The sequence below is a fragment of the Saimiri boliviensis genome, chromosome 14, assembly GCF_048565385.1.
Source record: "Saimiri boliviensis isolate mSaiBol1 chromosome 14, mSaiBol1.pri, whole genome shotgun sequence".
Lineage (NCBI taxonomy): Eukaryota > Metazoa > Chordata > Mammalia > Primates > Cebidae > Saimiri > Saimiri boliviensis.
In genome coordinates, this window is record NC_133462.1 from 21130558 (window position 1) to 21158131 (window position 27574).

The following is a 27574-nucleotide window of genomic DNA, read 5'->3' on the forward strand; positions in this document are numbered from 1 at the left end:
GGCTGAGGCAGGAGAATTGCCTGAACCCAGGAGGCGGAGATTGTGGTGAGCCGAGATCGTGCCATTGCACTCCAGCCTGGGTAACGAGAGCGAAACTCTGTCTCAAAAAAAAAAAAAAAGAAAGAAAAATGTAGAAGAGGAAGGTAGACAAGTCAGCCAGAGAGATGCAACGGAAGTGGCAAGACAGAATCAAAGCTTCAGAAGGATTTAACCCACCATTGTTGGTTCTGCAGTGAAGAGGTACACAGGCTAGGGAATGCAGGTGACCTTGAGAATCTGAGAACAATCCTCTCAAGCCACAGCAAGAAAGCTGGACCTTAGTTCCACAACCATACAGAAATGAATTATGCCAACCACCTGACAAGCACAGAAAAGGCTTTTCCCCTAGGGTCTCCAGAAAGAAACACAGTCCTGCTGACACCCTGACTGTAGCCTGCAAGACTCTAAGCAGAGACACACCAGAGCCTGCTAGACATCTGAGCTTCAGAAACTCTTGAGATAGGCGAGGCTTGGTGGCTGATGCCTATAAGCCCAACACTTCGGCAAGCTGAGGCAGGTGGATGACTTGAGGTCATGAGTTCAAGACCAGACTGGCCAACAGTGAAACCATGTCTCTACCAAAAATACAAAATAAGCTGGGTGTGGTAGTATGTGCCTGTAGTCCCAGCTATTTGGGAGACTGAGACATGAGAATCACTTGAGGCTGGGAGATGAAGGCTGCAGTGAGCCGAGATCATGCCAGTGCCCTCCAGCATGGGTGACAGAACAAGACTCTGTCCCCACTCCCCACTCCCCGCAAAAAGAAGAAACTCTTGAGATTAAGAGTGTTGTTCTAAGCCTCTATGTTTGTTGTCATTTGTTATGGCAGGAATAGAAAACTAACGTGACTGCCAACCAACGCATCAGGTTTTCAGGTCTGGGTGCAATGTGAGCCAGATCCTCAAATGGGGCCAGATGGGGACTCTTACCTTGTGATGCAAACCCTTCCGTATGGGGTGCTGGGTCTGGACCGGGATGAGGAAGTCACAGGGTATCATCTTGGTGCCTGTGAAGGGCACTGTGGTCACCCACATGACCCCAGCCCATGGGAGCTAGCCATACAGCCTAGAGGAGGGCACTGACCTAACTGAGATGTCTCTTCTGGAAGATCCTTTCCCTCCCCAGCACCACCCTGCCCAGGCCACAGGGCCCTACCTTGGTGAATGAGCTGGTAAAAAGCATGCTGGCCATTGGTCCCTGGCTCCCCCCACACAATGGGGCCTGTTTGGTGGTCTACACGGGTGCCAGATTTGGTGATGTATTTCCCATTGGACTCCATGTCACCCTGGAAAAGGAACAGAAACCCAGCCCTTGGCAAAATGAAAGAACATTTAAAAAGAAAGAAAGAAAGAAAAAAAAAAAAAAACCCCAACCCTCTACCTGCAAGTCTTGATCCTCTGCACACACACTGTGCCCACTGCCCAGATGCTCCAGGCAGACCCACCCTGCCCTGGCCCTGTGAGGGGGACATGCACATGTCACAGGCACAATCCCTTTCCTCCCCACACCTGTGAGAACACAGCCTCCCAAGCTTTCCAGCTTAGGCCTCTGTGCAGGAAGGACCCATGCCCAGGAAAAGGTGGGTCTGGAGGTCAAGCAAGGACCTCCCTTAAGACAAAATTGGTCACAAAATCAACTCATTTCTTAAGGGGGAGCAGGCTGGGGTCCAGAGTGCACAGCTTTTTTTTTTTCTTCCCCCCAACAGACAGAATCTCACTCCGTCGCCCAGGCTGGAGTACAGTGGTAGAATCACAACTCACTGAAGCCTCGACCTCTTGGGCTCAAGCAAATCTCTTGCCTCAGCCTCCCAAGCAATTGGGACTACAGGCACTGTACCACCATGCCCGGCTGTTTTCAGTTTTTAGTTTTTGGATTTTTTTTTTTTTGGGAGACAGTTTCGCTCTTGTTGCCCAGCAGTGCAATGGTGTAGTCTCAGCTCACTGGAACCTCTGCCTCCTGGGTTCAAGCGATTCTTCTGTTTCAGCCTCCCAAGTAGCTAGGATTACAAGCATGTGCCACCATGTCCAGCTAATTTTTTGTATTTTTAGTAGAGGAGAGGTTTCAACATGTTGTTCAGGCTGGTCTCGAACTCCCAACCTCAGGTGATCCGCCCGCCTCAGTCTCCCAAAGTACTGGAATTACAGGCATGAGCCACCGTGCCCTGCCGGATTTTTTTTTAGAGACAGGGTCTCACTACGTTGTCCAGGCTGGTCTCCAACTCTTGGCCTCAAGAAATCCCCCACAGCCTCTGCCTCCCAAGATGCTGGGACTGCAGGCATCAGCCACCATGCTCGGCTGACAGTACAGCTTTTGAGGGCTGTCACCTCAACTAGACACTAGGCTTTGGGTACCCACCTGGGCCCTGCTCATGGCAACCCTCACAAAGGCAGCTGGGATTTGGGGAACCTTGGCCTCTCCTTCAATCACAAGATTTGCTTCCAAGTGTTGGCGAAGCCTTCTGTACTTTCCCCAAAGCAGTTCAAGAGCTGCTGGACTGGGACTGGTTTTGTACTAAACAGAAGCAAGGACAGGGTAGGGCACAGTGGCTCGAGCCTGTAATTCCAGCACTCTGGGAAGCCAAGGCAGGTGGATTTGTTGAGGCCAGGAGTTTGAATCCAGCCTAGGCAACATGGTGAAACCCCATCTCCACTAAAAATACAAAAATTAGCCAGGCATGGTGGCGCATGCCTGTAATCCCAGCTATTGGGAGACTGAGGCATAGGACTCGCTTGAACTCAGGAAGCAGAAGTCGCAGTGAGCCAAGATCATACCACTGCACTCCAGCCTGGGCGACAGAGTACGACTCTGTCTTCAAAAAAAAAAAAAAAAAAAAAGCAGGCCGGGCGCAGTGGCTCAAGCCTATAATCCCAGCACTTTGGGAGGCTGAGGCGGGTAGATCACGAGGTCAAGAGATCAAGACCATCCTGGTCAACATGGTGAAACCCCGTCTCTACTAAAAATACAAAAAAGTAGCTGGGCATGGTGGCACGTGCCTATAATTCCAGCTACTCAGGAGGCTGAGGCAGGAGAATTGCCTGAACCCAGGAGGCGGAGGTTGCGGTGAGCCGAGATCGCGCCATTGCCCTCCAGCCTGGGTAACAAGAGTGAAACTCTGTCTCAAAAAAAAAAAATAAATAAATAAAAAGAAGCAGGCACAGGTGTGGAAAAGCTTTCCAGAACATAATATGATGAGGAGAGGGCCTGTTCAGCCCCTCTGGGAGCTCTGGAGATCCCAAGGGAGAAGAGGCCCATGTAGCCCAAAGAGGCTACCACAGACTAGATACAGATATGCTTTTCTGGAGGGATAAAGGCAGTACAGGCTATAAGGGCTTCCAGCTTGCAGCTCCATCCTATGGCCAAATTCTACCTCCTCACGCAGGGACAGACCCAGATCCTCATATCTGTACCAACCAGATCCTACCTCCTCAAAATCAGATATTAACAGACCAAGGTCCTCATTCCAGGGCTCGATCCTACGTCCTCAGACACTAGAACATGCATAGTGATGTGCAAGAAAGAAGTGACCCCAGCTGAAAAACATCCCCTGAGCTGAGCCAAGCCATGACCTCCTTAGCCAAGGCACCATGATCACTGGTCATGCCCCTCCCATCGTGGTCAAATGCAAATGACACTGAAATGGAACCAACTTCAATTACAAAGATTCATCCTGAGACAAGGGGCACAAACAGACCTTGGCCAAGCCCAAGGGCAATGGAGCAAAGAGCACCTGGAGGAGCTGAAAGCCAGGTTCCTGGACCTCCCAGACCCCCCACAGATGCTGCTGACTCCAAGGTCTGGCTTGGCAGCTGGTACCTGCTGGAAATATGCAGCAAAGCGGTGGAGGTACTGGTCATAGGGCAGCATGGCGTGTGTCTCACATCCAAAGCAGTTGATGTACCAGATACCCAGGAGGGCCAGCAGGATGGGGGCGTTCTTCTCCAGCGGCGTTGTGCGGAAGTGCTGGTCCTGAAACAGGAGCAGCGTGAGTGGGAGCTGAGCAGCTGCACGGGGAGGGGAGGGACAGGAGAGTGGGGAAAAAAAGGAGGGACCAGGACCAACACATGTGCCTCTGGCCAGCACCTGGCAGAGAACCAGCCTCAGCACTCACCATCCAGTGAGCCCCCGAGAGCAGCTGCTCGAAGTTGTCAAAACCTGTGACACAAAAACAGTCAAAAGAAGTGGTCACACCCTACACCCTGTGGGCAGTGGGCGCAGCTCCTTCTGCAACCAAGGAAGGCTGCATGGAAAGCCAGAAGACACGACATGGGAGGACATGGGCCCAGAGAAAGCCCCTCTGGTGAGAGGTGGACCTGAGTGCAGGGATCTGACTCTCCCTAGGATGGGAGAGGAACAGGATTGCAATTGTGAGGGGCAGAGACAGGGGCCAACCTGTACACCCAAAAAAACCCAGACCTTCCTTCTGGACATGAAATAAATATCCCAGCCAGCTGCAGAGAGGCCAGCAGCCTGTGAGAACAGCATGGTGTTTCATGGGACTCAAACCCCCTACCCCTAACCTTAGACTGCAACACTGTCTCCCACAGAGGCTGCAAAACATAGAAACACACACTCACCCACGTGCAGGGCAATGGACAGTCCGATGGCCGACCACAGCGAGTAGCGTCCTCCTACCCACTAGGAGAGACAGAACAAGGTGCTGAGGGAGAGCCGGCACACCCCGCCCCCCACCTCCTGCCAGAAACCCTGTCCCTGGCACAGCTCTTACACAAGTGCGTCTCAGAGGGCCCTGGCCCAACCCACCTCCAGGAAGCATGGCAGCAGGCAGGTGCTGGCGATGCATGGGAGGACCAACAGGGAAGACTACACATGGAACTGACCACAGCCATAAGACAAACTGAAGGCCTTACTTACCATGGTCTTCCCGAGAGGTCAGGCCCTGTCTCTGCAGACACCAGCGGACCCAGAGCCTCATACCTGTGCCAGGTCCCACCTCCTCAGACACAGACAGACCCAGGGCCTCATACCTGTGCCAGGTCCCACCTCCTCAGACACAGACCGACCCTGGGCCTCATACCTGTGCCAGGGCCCACCTCCCCAGACTGGGACAGACCCAGGACCTCATACCTGTGCCAGGGCCCACCTCCCCAGACACGGACAGACCCAGGGCCTCATACCTGTGCCAGGGCCCACTTCCTCGGGCATGGACAGACCCAGGGCCTCATACCTGTGCCAGGGCCCACCTCCCCAGACACGGACAGACCCAGGGCCTCATACCTGTGCCAGGGCCCACCTCCTCAGACATGGACAGACCCAGGGCCTCATACCTGTGCCAGGGCCCACCTCCTCAGACATGGACAGATCCAGAGCTCAATATTCATGCCAGATCCTATCTCCTCAGACATGGACAGACCCAGGGTCTCATATGTGTGCCCAGCCTTACCTCCTCAGTTCCTGGCAGACCCAAGGCCTCATACCTGCACACAGCTTTAACCCTTTAGACATGGACAGATCAGATGTTCATACCTGTGCCAGATCCTACGTCCTGAGACACTGACAGACCCAGATTCTCATACCTGTACAAGATCCTACCTCCTCAGATATTGAAAGACCCAGATCGTCATACCTGTATGAGATCCTACCTCCTCAGCCATGGACAGACCCAGATCTTCATACCAGGGCCACATACTACTTCTTCAGACACTAGAAGACACAGACCGTCCTACCAGGGCCAGACCCTACCTCTTCGGACACTGATAGACACAGGTCCTCATACCAGGGCCAGACCCTACCTCTTCAGACACTGATAGACCCAGATCCTCATTCCAGGGCCAGATACTACTTCTTCAGACACTAGAAGACACAGACCTTCCTACCAGGGCCAGATTCTAACTCCTCAGTCATGACAGACCCAGATCCTCATACCAGGGCCAGATCCTACCTCCTCAGACATGGACAGACCTAGATCGTCATACCTGAACCAAATTTTACCTCCTCAGACATGACTCAGATCCTAATACCTGCACCAAATCCTACCTCCTCAAACAGAGACAGACCCAGATCCTATTATCTCTGCCAAATCTTACCTCCTCAGACATGGACAGACCCAGATCCTATTATCTCCGCCAAATCTTACCTCCTCAGACACGTGCAGACCCAGATCCTATCATCTCCGCCAAATCTTACCTCCTCAGACACGGACAGGCCCAGATCCTAATACCTCCGCCAGATCTTACCTCCTCAGACACGGGCAGACCCAGATCCTAATACCTCCGCCAAATCTTACCTCCTCAGACACGGGCAGGCCCAGATCCTAATACCTCCGCCAAATCTTACCTCCTCAGACACGGGCAGGCCCAGATCCTAATACCTCCGCCAAATCTTACCTCCTCAGACACGGGCAGGCCCAGATCCTAATACCTCCGCCAAATCTTACCTCCTCAGACACGGACAGGCCCAGATACTAACACCTCTGCCAAATCTTACCTCCTCAGACCCTGACAGACACAGATCCTAACACCTCCACCAAATCTTACCTCCTCAGACACCGACAGACGCAGATCCTCATATGTATACCAGATTCCTACCTCCTCACTGACAGACCCAGATCCTCATACCAGGGCTAGATCTTACCTCCTCAGACACAGACAGACCCAGATCCTACCTTAACAGGCATGGAAAGAGCCAGATCCTCATACCAGGGCCAGGTCCTACCTCCCCAGACATTGACAGACAAAGTTCATCATACCAGGGCCAGATCTTACCTCCTCACACAATGACAGACCCAGATCCTCATGCCTCTAACAGATTCCTACCTTCTCGGACATGGAGAGACCCAGATCCCGATACCTGTACCAGATTAACTCATCAGATATTGAAAGACCCAGATCCTCATACCAGGGCCAAATCCTACTTTCTCAGATACTGAAAGACCCAGATCCTTATATCTGCAACAGATCCTACCTCCTCAGACATGGAGAGACCCAGATCCTCACACCTATACCAGATCCTACCTCCTCAGACGTGGAGAGACCCAGATCCTCACACCTATACCAGATCCTACCTCCTCAGACGTGGAGAGACCCAGATCCTCACACCTATACCAGATCCTACCTCCTCAGACGTGGAGAGACCCAGATCCTCACACCTGTACCAGATCGTACCTCCCCAGACACTGACAGACTCAGATCCTGAAACCAGGACCAGATCCTACCTCCTCAGATACTGACAGATCCAGATCCTTATACCCATACCCAGATCCTACCTCCCCGTATGCTGACAGACCCAAACCCTCACAAGCCTCATACCAGCGCCAGATCCTACCTTCTCAGATATGGAGAGACCCAGATCCTCATACCAGGGACAGATCCTACCTCCTCAGACACTGACAGACCCAGATCCTTATACCTGTACCAGATCCAACCTCCTCAGACACTGCCAGACCCATATCCTCATACCCATACCTGATCCTACCTTCTCAGACATGGAGAGACCCAGATCCTCATACCACAGCCAGATCCTACCTCCTCAGACACTGACAGACCCAGATCCTCACAGCCATGCCAGATCCTACCTCCTCAGACATGGAGAGCCCAGACCCTCATACCACAGCCAGATCCTACCTCCTCAGACATGGAAAGACCAGATCCTCATATCACAGCCATATCCTACCTCTTCAGACACTGACAGACCCAGATTCTCACGGCCGTACCAGATCCTACCTCCTCAGACACTGACAGACCCGGATTCTCACAGCCATACCAGATCCTACCTCCCTGGACATGGAGAGACACAGATCCTCACACCTGTATCAGATTCCGACTTCCTGGGACAGGACAGACCCAGATTTTCATACCTCTACTAGATTTGTCCCTCCTCAGATATTGACAGACCCAGATCCTCATACCAAGGCCAGATCCTATGTTCGCAGAAATTGAAAAACCCAGATCCTTCTACCTGTGCCAGATCCTACCTCCATAGACATGGACAGAGCCAGATCCTACCTCCTCAGACATGGAGAGACCCAGACCCACATACCAGTGCCAGGTCCTGTCTCCTCAGACATTGACAGATCCAGATCCTCATGCCGGTAACAGACTCCTTACTCCTCAGACATGAAGAGACTCAGATCCTCATACCTGTACCTGATTCCTACCTCCTCAGATACTGAAAGACCCAGATCCTCAAACCAGGGCCAGATCTTACCTTCCCAGACATTGAAATACCTAGATTCTTATATCTGTGCCAGATCCTACCTCCTCAGATGCTGACAGACCCAAACCCTCACAAGCCTCATACCAGAGCCAGATCCTACCTTCTCAGACACTGCCAGACCCAGATCCTCACAGCCGTACCAGATCCTACCTCCTTGGACATGAAGAGACCCAGATCCTCACACCTGTACCGGATCCTCCTCTTCAGACATGGACAGACTCAGATCCTGAAACCAGGGCCAGATCCTACCTCCTCAGATGCTGACAGACCCAGATCCTCATGCCTCTAACAGATTCCTACCTCCTGAGACATGGAGAGACCCAGATCTTCATACCTGTACCGGATTACCTCCTCAGATATTGAAAGACCCAGATCCTCATACCAGAGCAAGATCCTACCTTCTCAGACATGGTCAGAGGCAGATCTTCATACGCACGCCAGATCCTACCTCCTCAGACATGAAGAGACCCAGATGCTCACACCTATACCAGATCCTACCTTCTCAAACATAGAGAGACCCAGATCCTCACACCTATACCAGATCTAACCTCCTCGGACATGGTAAGAACAGATCCTCACAAGCCTCATACCTGTACCAGATACTACCTTTTAAGACATGGAGAGACCCAGATCCTCATACCAGGGCCAGATCCTAACTTCTCAGACATGGGGAGACCCAGATCTTCACACCTATACAAGATCCTACCTCCTCAGACATGGATGGACCCAGATCCTACCTCCTTAGACATGGAGAGACCCAGATCCTCATACCAGGGCCACATCCTACCTGCTCAGATGTGGGGAAACCCAGATCCTCGCGCCTGGACCAGATCCTACCTCATTGGACATGGAGAGACCCAGATTCTCACACCTATACCAGATCCGACCTCTCAGACATGGATGGACCCAGATCCTAACACTTGTACCAGATCCTACCTCATCGAACATGGAGTGACCCAGATCCTCATACCTGTACCAGGTCCTACCTCCTCAGACATGAGAGACCCAGATTCCCACACCTGTAGCAGATCCTACCTCTTCAGACACAGACAGACCCAGATCCTCACACACCTGTACCAGATCCTACCTCCTCAGACATTGAGAGACCCAGATCCTCACACCTGTACCAGATCCTACCTCCTCAGACATGCAGAGACCCAGATCCTCACAACTGTACCAGATCCTACCGCCTCAGAAATTGAGAGACCAAGATCCTCATACCTGTACCAGATCCTACCTCCACAAACATTGAGAGACCCAGATCCTCACACCTGTACCAGATCCTACCTCCTCAGACATGGAGAGACCTAGATCCTCACACCTGTACCAGATCCTACCTCCTCAGACAAGGAGAGACCCAGATCCTCACACCTGTACCAGATACCTCCCGAGATATTGAGAGACCCAGATCCTCACACCTGTACCAGATCCTACCTCCTCAGACATAGACAGACTCAGATCCTGATACCAGGGCCAGATCCTACCTCCTCAGATGCTGACAGACTCACAAGCCTCATACCAGGGCCAAGTCCTACCTTCTCAGACACTGACAGACCCAGATCCTCAGACCAGGGTCAGATCTCACCTTCTCAGACATGGAGAGACCCAGATCCTCATACCAGGGCCAGATCCTACCTCCTCACTCATGGAGAGAACCAGATCCTCATACCAGGGCCAGATCCTACCTTCTCAGACACTGACAGAACCAGATCTTCACAGCCGTACCAGATCCTACCTCCTCGGACATGGAGAGATCCGTATCCTCACACCTGTACCAGATCCTACCTCCTTAGACATGGACAGACTCAGATCCTGATACCAGGGCCAAATCCTACCTCCTCACATACTGACAGATCCAGATCCATATACCCACACCCAGATCCTACCTCCTCAGATGCTGACAGACCCAAATTCTCATAAGCCTCATACCAGGGCCAGGTCCTACCTTCTCAGACATGGAGAGACCCAGATCCTCATGCCAGGGCCAGATCCTACCTCCTCAGACATGGAGAGATCTAGATCCTCAAGCTTGTACCAGATCCTACCTCCTCAGACATGGATGGACCCAGATCCTCACACCTATACCAGATCCTACCTCCTGAGACACTGACAGACCCAGATTCTCATACGAGGGCCAGATCCTACCTCCTCAGACATGGAGAGACCCAGCTCCTCAAAACTATACCAGATCCTACCTCCTGAGACACTGACAGACCCAGATTCTCATACGAGGGCCGGATCCTTCCTCCTCAGACATGGAGAGACCTAGATCCTCACACCTGTACCAGATCCTACCTCCTCAAAAATGGAGAGACCCAGATCCTCATACCTGTACCAGATCCCAACTTCTCAGACATGGAGAGACCCAGATCCTCACACCTGTACCAGATCCTACCTCCTCAGACATGGACAGACTCAGATCCTGATACCAGGGCCAGATCCTACCTCCTCAGATGCTGACAGACTCACAAGCCTCATACCAGGGCCAAGTCCTACCTTCTCAGACACTGACAGACCCAGATCCTCAGACCAGGGTCAGATCTCACCTTCTCAGACATGGAGAGACCCAGATCCTCATACCAGGGCCAGATCCTACCTCCGCACTCATGGAGAGAACCAGATCCTCATACCAGGGCCAGATCCTACCTTCTCAGACACTGACAGAACCAGATCTTCACAGCCGTACCAGATCCTACCTCCTCGGACATGGAGAGATCCGTATCCTCACACCTGTACCAGATCCTACCTCCTTAGACATGGACAGACTCAGGTCCTGATACTAGGGCCAAATCCTACCTCCTCACATACTGACAGATCCAGATCCATATACCCACACCCAGATCCTACCTCCTCAGATGCTGACAGACCCAAATTCTCATAAGCCTCATACCAGGGCCAGGTCCTACCTTCTCAGATATGCAGAGACCCAGATCCTCATGCCAGGGCCAGATACTACCTCCTCAGACATGGAGAGATCTAGATCCTCACACTTGTACCAGATCCTACCTCCTCAGACATGGAGAGACCTAGATCGTCACACCTGTAAGAGATCCTACCTCCTCAAACATGGAGAGACCCAGATCGTCATACCTGTACCAGATCCTATCTCCTGAGATATTGAGAGACCCAGATCCTCACACCTGTACCAGATCCTACCTTCTCCGACATGGAGAGACCCAGATCCTCATACCAGGGCCAGATCCTAGTGCTCAGACATGGGGGAACCCAGATCCTCACACCTATACCAGATCCTACCTCCTCAGACATAGATGGACCCAGATCCTCACACCTGAACCATATCCTACCTCCTCAGACATGGAGAGACCCAGATCATCACACCTGTACCATATCCTACCTCCCCAGACATGGATGGACCCAGATCCTCACACCTATATCAGATCATACCTCCTCAGATATGGATGGACCCAGATCCTCAAATCTGTACCATACCCTACGTCCTCGGACATGGAGAGACCCGGATCTCATACCGATAACAGATCCTACCTCCTGAGATGTGGAGAGACCCAGATCCTCACACCTGTACCAGATCCTACCTCCTTGGACATTGACAGACTCCGATCCTGATACCAGGGCCAGATCCTACCTCCTCAGATACTAACAGATCCACATCCTTATACCTGCACCCAAATCCTACCTTCTCAGACACTGACAGACCCAGATCCTCACACCTGTATCAGATTCTACCTCCTCAGACATGGAGAGACCCAGATCCTCACACCTGTACCAGATCCTACCTCCTCAGACATGGAGAGACCTAGATCCTCACACTTGTACCAGATCCTACCTCCTCAAAAATGGAGAGACCCAGATCCTCATACCTGTACCAGATCCTACCTCCTGAGATATTGAGAGACCCAGATCCTCACACCTGTACCAGATCCTACCTCCTCAGACATGGACAGACTCAGATCCTGATACCAGGGCCAGATCCTACCTCCTCAGATGCTAAGACTCGCAAGCATCATACCAGGGCCAAGTCCTAACTTCTCAGACACTGACAGACCCAGATCCTCAGACCAGGGTCAGATCCCACCTCTCAGACATGGAGAGACTCGGATCCTCATACCAGGGCCAGATCCTACCTCCTTACACATGGAGAGACCCAGATCCTCATACCAGGGCCAGATCCTACCTTCTCAGACACTGACAGAACCAGATCTTCACAGCCGTACCAGATCCTACCTCCTCGGACATGGAGAGATCCTACCTCCTCAGACATGGACACACTCAGATCCTGATACTAGGGCCAGATCCTACCTCCTCACATACTGACAGATCCAGATCCATATACCCACACCCAGATCCTACCTCCTCAGATGCCGACAGACCCAAATTCTCATAAGCCTCATACCAGGGCCAGGTCCTACCTTCTCAGACATGGAGAGACCCAGGTCCTCATACCAGGGCCAGATCCTAGTGCTCAGACATGGGGAAACCCAGATCCTCACACCTATACCAGATCCTACCTCCTCAGACATAGATGGACCCAGATCCTCACACCTGAACCATATCCTACCTCCTCAGACATGGAGAGACCCAGATCATCACACCTGTACCACATCCTACCTCCCCAGACATGGATGGACACAGATCCTCACACCTATATCAGATCATACCTCCTCAGACATGGATGGACCCAGATCCTCAAATCTGTACCATATCCTACCTCCTCGGACATGGTGAGACCCGGATCTCATACCGATAATAGATCCTACCTCCTGAGATGTGGAGAGACCCAGATCCTTACACCTGTACCAGATCCTATCTCCTTGGACATTGACAGACTCCGATCCTAACACCAGGGCCAGATCCTACCTCCTCAGATACTGAGAGATCCACATCCTTACACCTGCACCCAGATCCTACCTTCTCAGACACTGACAGACCCAGATCCTCATACCAGGGCGAGATCCTACCTCCTCACACATGGAGAGACCCATATCCTCATACCAGGATCAGATCCTACCTTCTTAGACACTGACAGACCCAGATCCTCACAGCCACACCAGATCCTACCTCCTCGGACATGGAGAGATCCGTATCCTCACACCTGTACCAGATCTTACCTCCTCAGACATGGACACACTCAGATCCTGATACCAGGGCCAGATCCTACCTCCTCACATACTGACAGATCCAGATCCATATACTCGCATCCAGATTCTACCTCCTCAGATGCTGACAGACCCAAATTTTCATAAGCCTGATACTACAGTCAGGTTCTACCTTCTCAGACATGGAGAAACCCAGATCCTCATACCTGTACCAGATCCTATCTGCTCAGACATGGGGATACCCTGACCCTCACACCTGTACCAGATCCTACCTCCTCAGACATGGAGAGACCTAGATCCTCACACCTGTACCAGATCCTACCTCCTCAAAAATGGAGAGACCCAGATCCTCATACCTGTACCAGATCCCAACTTCTCAGACATGGAGAGACCCAGATCCTCACACCTGTACCAGATCCTACCTCCTCAGACATGGACAGACTCAGATCCTGATACCAGGGCCAGATCCTACCTCCTCAGATGCTGAGACTCGCAAGCATCATACCAGGGCCAAGTCCTACCTTCTCAGACACTGACAGACCCAGATCCTCAGACCAGGGTCAGATCCCACCTTCTCAGACATGGAGAGACCCAGATCCTCATACCAGGGCCAGATCCTACCTCCTCACACATGGAGAGAACCAGATCCTCATACCAGGGCCAGATCCTACCTTCTCAGACACTGACAGAACCAGATCTTCACAGCCGTACCAGATCCTACCTCCTCGGACATGGAGAGATCCGTATCCTCACACCTGTACCAGATTCTACCTCCTCAGACATGGACAGACTCAGATCCTGATACCAGGGCCAAATCCTACCTCCTCACATACTGACAGATCCAGATCCATATACCCACACCCAGATCCTACCTCCTCAGATGCTGACAGACCCAAATTCTCATAAGCCTCATACCAGGGCCAGGTCCTACCTTCTCAGATATGGAGAGACCCAGATCCTCATGCCAGGGCCAGATCCTACCTCCTCAGACATGGAGAGATCTAGATCCTCACACTTGTACCAGATCTTACCTCCTCAGACATGGAGAGACCTAGATCGTCACACCTGTAAGAGATCCTACCTCCTCAAACATGGAGAGACCCAGATCGTCATACCTGTACCAGATCCTATCTCCTGAGATATTGAGAGACCCAGATCCTCACACCTGTACCAGATCCTACCTCCTTAGACATGGAGAGCCCAGATCCTCACAAGCCTCATACTAGGGCCAGATCCTACCTTCCCAGACATGGAGAGACCCAAATCCTCACACCTGTACCAGATCCTGCATCCTCACACACAGAGGGACCTGATCCTCACACCTGTACCAGATCCTACCTCCTCGGACATGGAGAGATCAGATCCTCACAAGCCTCATACTAGGGCCAGATCCTACCTGCTCAGACATGGGGAGGCCCAGATCCTGACACCTATACCAGATCCTACCTCCTCAGACATGGATGGACCCAGATCCTCACAAGCCTCATACCAGGGCCAGATCCTACCTTCTCAGACATGGAGAGACCCAGATCCTCACAACTATACCAGATCTACCTCCTCAGACATGGAGAGACCCAGATCCTCACAACTATACCAGATCCTACATCCTGAGACATTGTGAGTCCCAGATCCTCACACCTGTACCTGATCCTACATCCTCAGACACAGAGAGGCCAGATCCTTACAAGCCTCATACCAGGGCTAGATCCTACCTTCTCAGACATGGAGAGACCCAGATCCTCACACCTGTACCAGATCCTACCTTCTCAGACATGGAGAGACTCAGATCCTCATACCAGGGCCAGATCCTACCTGCTGAGACATGAGGAAACCCAGATCCTCACACCTATACCAAATCCTACCTCCTCAGACATGGATGGACCCAGATCCTCACACCTATACCAGATCCTACCTCCTCGGACATGGAGAGACCCAGATCCTCATACCTATACCAGATCCTACCTCCTCAGAACATAGATGGACCCAGATTGTCACACCTGAACCATATCCTATCTCCTCAGACATGGAGAGACCCAGATCATCACACCTGTACCAATTCCTACCTTCCCAGACATGGATGGACCCAGATCCTCACACGATATCAGATCGTACCTCCTCAGACATGGATGGACCCAGATCCTCACACCTGTACCATTTCCTACCTCCTCGGACATGGAGAGACCCAGATCCTCATACCAATACTAGATACTACTTCCTGAGACGTGGAGACCGAGATCCTCACACCTATACCAGATCCTACCTCCTTGGACATTGACAGACTGCGATCCTGATACCAGGACCAGATCCTACCTCCTCAGATACTGACAGATCCAGATCCTACCTTCTCAGACACTGAAAGACTCCGATCCTCATACCAGGGCCAGATCCTACCTCCTCACACATGGAGAGACCCAGATCCTCATACCAGGGTCAGATCCTACCTTCTTAGACACTGACAGACCCAGATCCTCACAGCCGTACCAGATCCTACCTCCTCGGACATGGAGAGACCCAGATCCTCACACCTGTACCAGATCCTACCTCTTCAGACATGGACAGACTCAGATCCTGATACTAGGGCCAGATTCTACCTCCTCACATACTGACAGATCCAGATCCATATACTTGCATCCAGATTCTACCTCCTCAGATGCTGACAGACCCAAATTTTCATAAGCCTCATACCAGAGCCAGGTCCTACCTTCTCAGACATGGAGAGACCCAGATCCTCATACCAGGGTGAGATCCTACCTCTTCAGACATGAGAGACCCAGATCCTCACACCTGTACCAGATCCTGCCTCCTCAGGCATGGACGGACCCAGATCCTCACACCTATACCAGATCCTACCTCCTGAGACATTGACAGACCCAGATTCTCATACCAGGGCCAGATCCTACCTCCTGAGACATTGAGAGACCCAGATCCTCACACCTGTACCAGATCCTACCTCCTCAGACATGGAGAACCCAGATCCTCACAAGCCTCACACCTGTACCAGATCCTACCTTCTCAGACATGGAGAAACTCAGATCCTCATACCAGGGCCAGATCCCACCTGCTCAGACATGGGGAGACCCAGATCCCCACACCTATACCAGATCCTACCTCCTCAGACATGGATGGACCCAGATTCTCACACCTGTACCAGATCCTACCTCTTTAGACATGGAGAGACCCAGACCCTCACGCCTGTACCAGATCCTACCTCCTTGGACATGGAGAGACCCAGATCCTCATACCTATACCAGATCCTACCTCCTCAGACATAGATGGACCCAGGTCTTCACACCTGAACCATATCCTACCTCCTCGGACATGGAGAGACCCAGATCCTCACACCTGTACCATATCCTACCTCCTCGAACATGGAGAGACCCAGATCCTCATACCGATACTAGATCCTATCTCCCGAGACACTGAGAGACCCCGATCCTCACACCTGTACCAGATCCCACCTCCTCGGACATTGACAGACTCAGATCCTCATACCAGGGCCAGATCCTACCTCCTCAGATACTGAGAGATCCAGATCCTTATACCTGCACCCAGATCCTACCTTCTCAGATACTGACAGACTCACAAGCCTCATACCAGGGCCAGGTCCTACCCTCTCAGACACTGACAGACCCAGATCCTCACAGCCGTACCAGATCCTACCTCCTCGGACACGGAGAGATCCGTATCCTCACACCTGTACCAGATCCTACCTCCTCAGACATGGATACATTCAGATCCTGATACCAGCGCCAGATCCTACCTTCTCAGATACCGACAGATCCAGATCCATATATCTGCACCCAGATCCTACCTCTTCAGATGCTGACAGACCCCAGTTCTCATAAGCCTCATACCAGGGCCAGATCCTACCTTCTCAGACATGGACAGACCCAGATCCTCATACCAAGGCCAGATCCTACCTTCTCAGGCATTGTAAGATCCAGATCCTTTTATCTGCACCCGATCCTATCTCCACAGACAGGTCCACAAACGTGGACAGACTCAGATCTTCATACTCATGCCAGATCCTACCTCATCAGACATTGAAAGACCCAGATCCTCATACCTACACCAGATCCTACCTTCTCAGACACTGTAAGATCCAGATCCTTATACCTGCACCAGATCCTACCTCCGCAGACATGGACAGACTCAGATCTTCATACTCATGGTGCATTCTACCTCCTCAGACATAGATAGATCCAGATCCTCAAACTTTTACGATTCCTACTTCCTCATATATTGACAGACCCAGATAGATCCTCATATCAGAGCCAGGTCCTACCTCTCACACACTGACTGATGCAGATCCTCCTATCTGTACCAGATTCCTACCTCTTCAGATATTGACAGACTCAGATCCTCATACCAGGGCCAGATCCTGCCTCCTAGGACATTGAAAGACACAGAACATCATACCAAGGCCAGATCACACCTCCTCAGATATTGATCGACCCAGATTCTTATACCTGCATCGGATCCTACCTTCTTAATCCTTATATGTATACCAGATTCTACCTTCTCAGACATGGAGATTCCCAGATCCTTAAAACTGTCCCATATCTTACCTCCAGACCTTAACAGGCCCAGATCCTTATACCTGCACCAGGTCTTACCTCCTCAGATACTGACAGACCCAGATCCTCATACCTGTGCCATTTCCCACCTCCTCATAAATTGACAGACCCAGATCCTCTCACCAGGCAGATCCTACCTCCTCAGACATGGACAGATCCAGATCCTCATACCTGTACCAGATCCTACCTCCTCAGAAATTGACAGTCCCAGATCTTCTTATCAGAGCCAGATCCTACCTCCTCATAAACTGACAGACCCAGATCCTCATACCTCCACCAGATCCTATCACCTCAGACACAGACAGACCCAGATCCTCACACCTGTACCAGATCCTACCTCCTCAGAAATTGACAGTCCCAGATCCTCATGCTTATGCCAGATCCCACCTCCTCAGCCACTGACAGACCCAGATTCTCATACTTAATACCAGATCCTGTCTCCTCAGACACTAGAAGATCCAGATTCTCATGCCTGTGTCAAATGCCACCTCCTCAGACACCTGAAGACCCAGATCCTCACATCTGTACCAAATCCTACCTCCTCAGATACCGACAGACCCAGATCCTCATACACGTACCAAATTCCCACCTCCTCAGACGTGAACAGACCCAGATCCTCACACCTGTACCAGATCCTCATTCCTGTATCAGATGGTAACTCCTCAGACATGGACAGACCCAGATCCTCACAGCAGGACCCAATCCCACCTCCTCAGATACTGATGGACCCAGATTCTCATACCTGTACCCAGCCTTACCCCTCCAGACACTAGAAGACTCAGGACTTCATACCTGTGCCAGATGCTATCTCCTCAGGCACTGAAAGCTCCAGGGCCTCACACCTGAGACCAACCTCACCTCCTTAAACACTGGAAGACCCAGATCCTCTTATCTGTACCAGGTGCTACCTTCTCAGACATGGGAAGACCTAGATTCGCATACCTGTGCCAGGTGCTACCTCCTCAGACACGGGAAGACCTAGATCCTCATACCTGTGCCAGGTGCTATCTCCTCAGACACGGGAAGACCTAGATCCTCATACCTGTGCCAGGTGCCACCTCCTCAGACACAGGAAGACCTAGATCCTCATACCTGTGCCAGGTGCTACCTTCTCAGACATGGGAAGACCTAGATCCTCATACCTGTACCAGGTGCTACCTTCTCAGACATGGGAAGATCTAGATCCTCATACCTGTACCAGGTGCTATCTCCTCAGACACGGGAAGACCTATATCCTCAGACCTGTGCCAGTTGCTACCTCCTCAGACACAGGAAGACCTAGATCCTCATACCTGCACCAGGTGCTACCTTCTCAGACATGGGAAGACCTAGATCCTCATACCTGTACCAGGTGCTACCTTCTCAGACATGGGAAGATCTAGATCCTCATACCTGTACCAGGTGCTATCTCCTCAGACACGGGAAGACCTATATCCTCAGACCTGTGCCAGTTGCTACCTCCTCAGACACAGGAAGACCTAGATCCTCATACCTGCACCAGGTGCTACCTTCTCAGACATGGGAAGACCTAGATCCTCATACCTGTACCAGGTGCTACCTTCTCAGACATGGGAAGATCTAGATCCTCATACCTGTACCAGTTGCTACCTCCTCAGACACGGGAAGACCTAGATCCTCATACCTGTACCAGGTGCTAACTCCTCAGACACAGGAAGACCTAGATCCTCATACCTGTGCCAGATGCTACCTCCTCAGACACGGGAAGACCTAGATCCTCATACCTGTGCCAGGTGCTAACTCCTCAGACATGGGAAGACCTAGATCCTCATACCTGTGCGAGGTGCCACCTCCTCAGACACGGGAAGACCTAGATTCTCATACCTGTACCTGCTGTTACCTCCTCAGACACTGGCAGACCCAGGGCCTCATACTTGTACCAGATCCTACCTCCCCACACACTGGAAGACCCAGATGTCATACCGGTGCTTAGCCCACCTCCTCGGATACCTCTTCTAGCACCATATACCTGTACCAGGCCCTACCTCCTTAGAAACTGGCAGACCAAGAGCCATGTAGCAGTGCCAGGACCCGCCTTCTGAGTCTCATACCTGTGCTCAGGTATGCTTCCTTGGGCAATGACAGACCCAGCAGCTCTCAGCTGCTCTTGGCGGGCCTCCTCAGATATTAAAAACCCACAGCTACATTTCTGTTCCCCAGCCCACGTGCTTCACCAGTGGCCCAGAGCCTCATGCTTGTGCCAGGCCCCACATCCTCAGATACTGACAGACCCAGATCCTCATACCTGTGCCAGACATTCTTTGTTGGACAATGAAGACTCATCACTTTGTACCTGTGCCCATTCCCAACTTCTCAGGTGGTACAGACAGATCCAGAACCTCAGACCTGTGCCTCAGCCCACCTCCTGGACAGTGACAGGCCCAATGTGTCATGCCTGGACTTGACTGATCTTCTCAGCCCCAAGACACACCTAGGCCTACTGTTCACACTGCACCTTCTCAAGCCACACCTGCAGGCTCTACTTTGTGCAATCAGAATCCTCAGAACTTCATGGACGTCTTCCTAACAGCTGTTTTTATGGAGCACCTCCTACATTTCCAGCACAGGCAACAGATGCAGAGTTTGGGGAGAGACGTACATGAAAATAATCATGCCAGTAAATGTGGAACTGAGAAACAAGTGCTCAGGAGAAATGGAACATAGCACTTATAAAAGGAACCTGAGGGGTGCTTGAGCCTTGATCTCAAGAAGCAGCAGGCATGACCCAGGGAAGCACTGAAGGAGCATTCCAGCAGCCAGAACAGCACATGCAAAGGTCCTGTGGCCAGAGCAGCCTTTCTCAAGGGTGAGAGAATTAAGCCCCACAGAAAATGATCTGAGCAACTTGACTTCTGAGTTCTCCCAAGGATAGTCTGAGATTAATAACTTTCTAGACATGAAGGAGAGGTGCCCACTTATTACATCCATTAGATGCCTTGGGAAGGGAGGGCTTAATTCTCTCCTGGAAGCCCAGTGAGGCAGGGGGAAACAGTAACATCCAGAGGATAAAGGAAGGGGTGAGGACTGCAGGGTGGAAGCTGAGAGGCATGGCGAGAGGACTGAGAACAGTCTGTGCCTAAGGCGAGGGCAGAAGCAAACAAGCCAGTTTGGAGCCCTGGAGATGGACTGGGGAGTGCAGAGGACTGATTCTGGGAGCTCTCCAGTGTGGCTGAGAGGTTTCTGGCTTGGGCAATGAGATAACGGTTGGATCCACTCACTTGGAAAGACTGAGTTTCTGGAAAGCTTACAGATGCAGTCCCACAGAATATAACATGCTTGATACAGGCTCTTACATCTGACCTAACAGATTTAGTTCTTTTTTTTTTTGAGACGGAGTTTCACTCTTGTTACCCAGGCTGGAGTGCAATGGCGCAATCTTGGCTCACCGCAACCTCCACCTCCTGGGTTCAAACAATTCTCCTGCCTCAGCCTCCTGAGTAGCTGGGATTACCGGCACGTGCCACCATGCCCAGCTAATTTTTTGTATTTTTTTAGTAGAGATGGGGTTTCACCATGTTGACCAGGATGGTCTTGATCTCTCAACCTTGTGATCCACCTGCCTCGGCCTCCCAAAGTGCTGGGATTACAGGCTTGAGCCACCGCGCCCGGCCTTTTTTTTTTTTTTTTTTTTAGAGACAGAGTCTTGCTCTGTCACCCGCTCTTGGGCTCACGTGATCCTCCCTCCCCAGTAGCTAGGACTACAGGGACACACCACCATGCTTTGCTATTTTTAAAATTTTTCTGTAGAGATGGGGTCTTGCTCTGTTGCCCAGGCAGGTTTTGAACACCTGGCCTCAAGTGGTCCTCCCATCTCAGCCTCCTGAAGCTCTGGGATTACCGGCATGGGCCACCACATCCAGCCCAGATTCAACTCTAGAAACTAAACCTCAGTACACAGCCAGCCCTCTGGCTAACAAGAGTCCAGGCTGCTCACCTTGGCTGAGAAAAGGTCCTCAGATTCCAGTTTTGCGAGAGCCCGGCAATGCCAAGCAGTGTCTGACTTGAGCCTCTGAACCCTCAACCTGCAGACATGGGTCTCTAGACCTCACCTTTATGTGCAGTGGCGTCTGAGACCACACATTATAGACGCAGCTCCTCAGTCAGTTCAACGTCTGTGCCTCACCTGCCCCAGTCCCCCAGATCTCACCTTATCTAACCATCATCTACTTTTTCCTCACTTTTTTTTTTTTTTTTTTTTTTTTAAGAGACAGGGTCTCTCACTCTATTGCCCAGGCTTGAGTGCAGTGGCATGATTTCAGCTCACTGCAATCTCTACCTCCCAGGTTCAAGCGATTCTCCTGCCTCAGCCTCCTGAGTAGGTGGGATTATAGGCATGTACCACCACGTCCAGCTTATTTTTGTATTTTTAGGAGATGAGGTTTCACCAGGCTGGTCTCAAACTTCTGATCTTAGGTGATCCACCCACCTCAGCCTCCAAAAGTGCTGGTATTACAGGTGTGAGCCACCCCGCCTGCCAATTTTCCTCACTTTTAACTCAGACCCTACGTCATCTGGAACACAATGCCACCTTGGATGCAGGCCAATACCATGGACTGACTACACAGATCTTCAGGCCTGTGCAATACCCTGAGTGCTATCATACCTGACCAGGGTGCTGAGAACAGATAACTGCCCCACCTGATCCTTAAGGCTCTCCAGACATCACCAGGCACACCCAGGTACAAACACCTACAATGACTACAGCTTTCCCTTGATATAAGAGCGCACACTACTCACCTAATTGTGTCTGACCCTACTACCAAAGGTCTCACCTGTGTCTGACCCACCTTCTCCAGACTTGGCCAGCCACACCAATTATGCATTCCTGGGCTAGATCCTCACCCACTTCACCTAACAAGCCCAGCAGTACTTTTATGCTTGAACCCAGGTGCCAAGAACCTACCTAAGACCATGTTTGTGCAACCTCTGTGAAACTGAGCCCAGATCCACAGACTCACTTACAATGTCAGGTCAACATACCAGCACTGAGCCTGGATCCACAGACTCACTGACAACACCAGGTTAATATACCAGCACTGAGCCTGGATCCACAGACTCACTGACAACACCAGGTTAATACACCACCACTGAGCCTGGATCCACAGACTCACTGGCATAATCAGGTAAACATACCAGCACTAACCCTGGATCCACAGACTCACTGACAACACCAGGTAAACATACCAGCACTGAGCATGGATGCAACGGCTTCACTTGGGAGACCTAGTTCTGCCTATTTGTGTCCAACTCCAGTGCCTCAGGCTACAGAGTTACACATCTGTCAAAGATGGGTTCCAGACATCTCAGCTGATGGAACAGATAATCTGACCCCTCATACCTTGACTGACCTACTCAGGTTCCCTTGCCTGAGCCCAACTCAGATTCCTTTCAGGTGCCCAGGATCAGCTCTATTTAGGTGAGCCTGGCCTTGGCAGTCCACATCCCATGTCTGGCTTGGCTTTGTGTGTCTCACAGACAGATCCAATGCTGCCAATCTCTGCTTAATGTCAGCACCAATGAGCTCACTGAGGAGCATGAGACCTCATCAAATGGAACATCTCTGCATACCTGTGCTCTACAGACCCCAGCTGAGATCTGCAGTTCCACCAACTTGTGACTAACCCATTGTCCCCAGGCCTAAGATTGGGTCAACACAACTGAGCCAGAATCATGCACCAATGATTTCATCTGCAAGACCCCAGGTGTATGTCCCTCTAGCTCCAAAGTCCTTGCTTGAGAGAGAGAGATCTGGCCGGGCGCGGTGGCTCAAGCCTGTAATCCCAGCCCTTTGGGAGGCCGAGGTGGGTGAGAGAGATACATCTGCCTATTCACATCTAACTTAGGGGCCAGAGACCTCCTAGGAAACCCAGTGTTCTGCCTGCCTATAGAGACCCCCATGCTATGGGCTTGACCTGTGAGGTCACTTTACCCACCTAGCCTCAACTCTGGTTCTTCAGGCTTCACCTCAAAGACTCAGGGGCACATTTCTGTGCCTAAATCCAGCTCCTGAAAGAACCAACTCTATCTACCTGCATTCAATTCTTAACTCCTCAGCTTTCCTTCAAAAGACTATTCCTAGAAGACCAGTTCTGTCTACCTGCCTGACTGTGGCTCCTCAGACAATACATGGTAGAACAGCTCTGCCTACCTGTGCTTGACACTGGCTCCTCAGACCACACCTGGAAGGTCATCTCTACCTACCTGTGCTTGACCTTGGGTACTCAGACTACACCTAGTGACCCAGACTACCTACCTGTGCTTGATCCTGGCTCTTCAGACCATACCTGGCAGACAGCTCTACCTACCTGAGCCTGACCTTGGCTCCTCAGACCACACCTGGTGGGCCAACTTTGCCTACCTGTGCGCACCCTGGCTCCTCAAACCACACCTGAAAGGTTATCTCTACCTACCTGAGCTTACCCCAGCTCCTCAAACCACACCTGAAAGGTTATCTCTACCTACCTGAGCTTACCCCAGCTCCTCAAACCACACCTAAAAGTCTATCTCCACCTACCTGAGCTTACCCCAGCTCCTCAAACCACACCCAGTGGGCCAGCTCTACCTAACTGTACTTGACCTTGGCGCCTTACACCACACCTGAAACACTATCTCTAACTACCTGTGTTTGACCCTGGTTCTTCAGAGTATACCTTGGCATGCCAGCTCTACCTACCTGAGCCTGATGTTGGCTCTTCAGATCACACCTGGCAGGCCAGGTCTGCCCACCTGTGCTTAATGCTGGCTCCTGGGCTTGTACCTGGAGGATGAGCATCCCCTACCTGCATGTGATGAGGGTTCTAGAGCACCTCAGCTGCTCATACCTCATCCAACACACTTGGTTCTTCTTACCTGGGCTTAACTATGACTTTTTAGGTCTCATGAACACATCCAGCTTTATGAAGCTGCTCTGATCCTGGCTCCAAAGACCTTACCTACCAAACCCTGCTCTAAACACCTATGTTTAACTCCCGTTCTTCAGACCTGATATACCCAAAGACATAAACCTGGGTCAGGCTCCACAGACCTCACCCAAGAAACTCAACTTTACACACCCGTGCCTGGCCACAGCTCAATCTCACCCAGGAGATGAACTTCTACCTACCTATCTATTTTGTTTATTTTTTGAGATGGAGTTTCATTCTTATTGCCCAAACTGGAGTGCAGTGCTGCAATCTAAGCTCTCTGCAACCTCTGCTTCCCGGGCTCAAGAGATTCTCCTGCCTCCACCTCCTAAGTAGCTGGGATTACAGGCACACGCCACCCGGCTAATTTATTTTTTTAATAGAGACAGGTGGCTGGGCACGGTGGATCACGCCTGTAATCCCAGCACTTTGGGAGGCCGAGACGGGTGGATCACAAGGTCAAGAGATCCAGACCATCCAGGTCAACATGGTGAAACCTCGTCTCTACTAAAAATACAAAAATTAGCTGGGCATGGTGGTGCATGCCTGTAGTCCCAGCTACTCGGGAGGCTGAGGCAGGAGAATTGCTTGAACCCCAGAGACGGAGGTTGTGGTGAGCTGAGATCGCGCCATTGCACTCCAGCCTCGGTAACAAGAGCGAAACTCTGTCTCAAAAAAAGAGAGACAGGGTTTCACCATGTTTGTTGGCCAGGCTGGTCTCGAAATTCTGACCTCAGATGATCCGCCCACCTCAGCCTTCCAAAGTGCTGGGATTATAGGCATGAGCTACCCCACTCGGCACTGCCCCCTATCTTTTTTTTTTTTTTTGAGCTAGAGTCTTGCTCTGTCACCCAGGCTGGAGTGCAGGGGCATGATCTTGACTCATTCTGCCTCCCCGGTTCAAGCAAATCTAGTCCCCTAGCCTCCCAAGTAGCTAGGACTGTAGGCGTGTACCACCATATCTGCCTAATTTTTGTATTTTTAGTAGAGATGGGGTTTTGCCATGCTGGCCAGGCTGGTCTCGAACTCCTGACCTCAAGTGATCTGCCTACCTCGGCATCCCAAAGTGCTCGAATTACAGGCCTGAATCACTGCACCTGGTCTACATACCGTCTTGACAGCAACTGGGAAATCCAGACCTGCTCACTGTGCCAGATCCCAGTTCCTCATATCTTCCTGAGAGCCCTGGCTCTATCCATCTGCCTTTAATTCACATCCTCAAAGGTCGTCTACCACATCTAGGTCTTTCAAGATGAGCCTAACCTTGGCTCCTTGGGCCTCACCAGACAGATCCACTCTCTATACTTGTGCCTGACCTCAACTGCAGGATGGTTTAATTAGCTTGACCACGGCTGTTCCGGTCCACCTACCTCTGCGTGCCCCTGGTTTCACAGACAAAACCTGACAAATTCTACCCACCATGCTTAACGCAGCTTCTCAGACTTGGGGTACAAACCAGGGCCTGACTTCAGCAGCTGAGACCTTACCTGTAAGACCCAAAAATACATACCCATGTCTCACCTTAACCCCTGAAACCTCACCTGCTAGACTTGTCTACATACCTGGACCAGACCCAGGGTTTATCCACCTTTCAGATGGATGCTGTTCGCCATCGCTTTGTCTGACTCCAGCTTTTCCGTCTTCCCAGGGGACCCAGGCTCACCCACCAGAGCTGCTCACACATCGCCCGAAGACACAGCTCCAATCTAGCCCCGATCATGGGTTTTCAGCCCTCACTTGTCAGACTCGGCTTGCCCTGTCTATCTTTAGCTCCAATGTCCTTACCGGACTAGTCTAGTTCTGCCTACCTCTCCTGGAAATCCAGCCATACACACCTGTCTGATTGCAGCTCCTGGGACCTCACACAGACATGGTTCTGAACTATACACACCTAACCTGAACAGACACTTCCCTCACATGTGACAGATCCCTGCCTGCTGATCTCAGCCTGAAGGAGACTGGTGAGAGCCCAGTGTTGGCAAACACTATCTGACTGGCTCAGCCTCAGACGTCTGCCCTGCAGACCCAGTTCTCTGGACCTTTACCCACCCTGAGACACTCAGACAGCACCTTCTAGCACATCTCCTCAAGGCCACCTGCCTGCCTCGCCTGCCCTGGCTCCCCTGTCCTCGCCTCATATCACCAGGTATATTCCTACCTCTCCCTCATCTGGGCTTTGCAGACCCGGACGCCACAGACTTGGACTTCAGTCATGGATACTCTGATGCCCTGAGCTCTGCCCATCACACCCAGTCAGGATGCTGAGAACCAGGTGCTGACCTGTGTGCGCCAAATCCTGAGTTCTAACTATCCCTAGACAATCAGCTACCCACTACCTGATCCTTATTTTCCAGAATGGCCAGAGATCCCAGTGTGCATACCTGTCCCATGCCATAGGTCTACACTGCCTCCCACAGAGCTTGGCTGACATATGTACATGGCTTTGACTCCTCCGACCTCACCTAACAGAACCAACTCTAAATACCTGCATCTCCTCCAGAATTCACAGACCCACGGGTCCCTCTCCCTGTCCTGACTCCTCCTCAGAACTCACCTGGACCTGCTCTGGCTCCTCTTCCGGACTCACCAGCCAAAACTGGCCCTGCAGCATGCACTGGCTCTGGCTGAGACCTGAGGGACCCCACGGTTTCCCACTACAACCCTGCCTGATTCCAACACCCAGAGCTGCCCCAAGACTGGCCGTGGCAGAACAAGAATCACCACTTCTACATACCCCACCAGACAGGACTCTTTCAATCTCACCCGAGAACTGGCACTGCATCCTTAGGCA

The 27574-nt window shown here is 51.6% G+C and overlaps 1 protein-coding gene across 1 annotated transcript in view; it reads right to left on the reverse strand.

Moving 5' to 3' along the window:
* Positions 1-27574, reverse strand: part of GPI (glucose-6-phosphate isomerase) — a 49651-nt gene that overhangs the window by 5000 nt on the left and 17077 nt on the right. The window contains exons 10-14 of the mRNA XM_010347875.3: positions 4614-4674; positions 4148-4191; positions 3853-4005; positions 1195-1324; positions 969-1045 (exon numbers count right to left, since the gene is read on the reverse strand). Of these exons, the coding sequence (XP_010346177.1) occupies positions 969-1045; positions 1195-1324; positions 3853-4005; positions 4148-4191; positions 4614-4674 (465 nt within the window). The remainder of the gene's footprint in view (positions 1-968; positions 1046-1194; positions 1325-3852; positions 4006-4147; positions 4192-4613; positions 4675-27574) is intronic.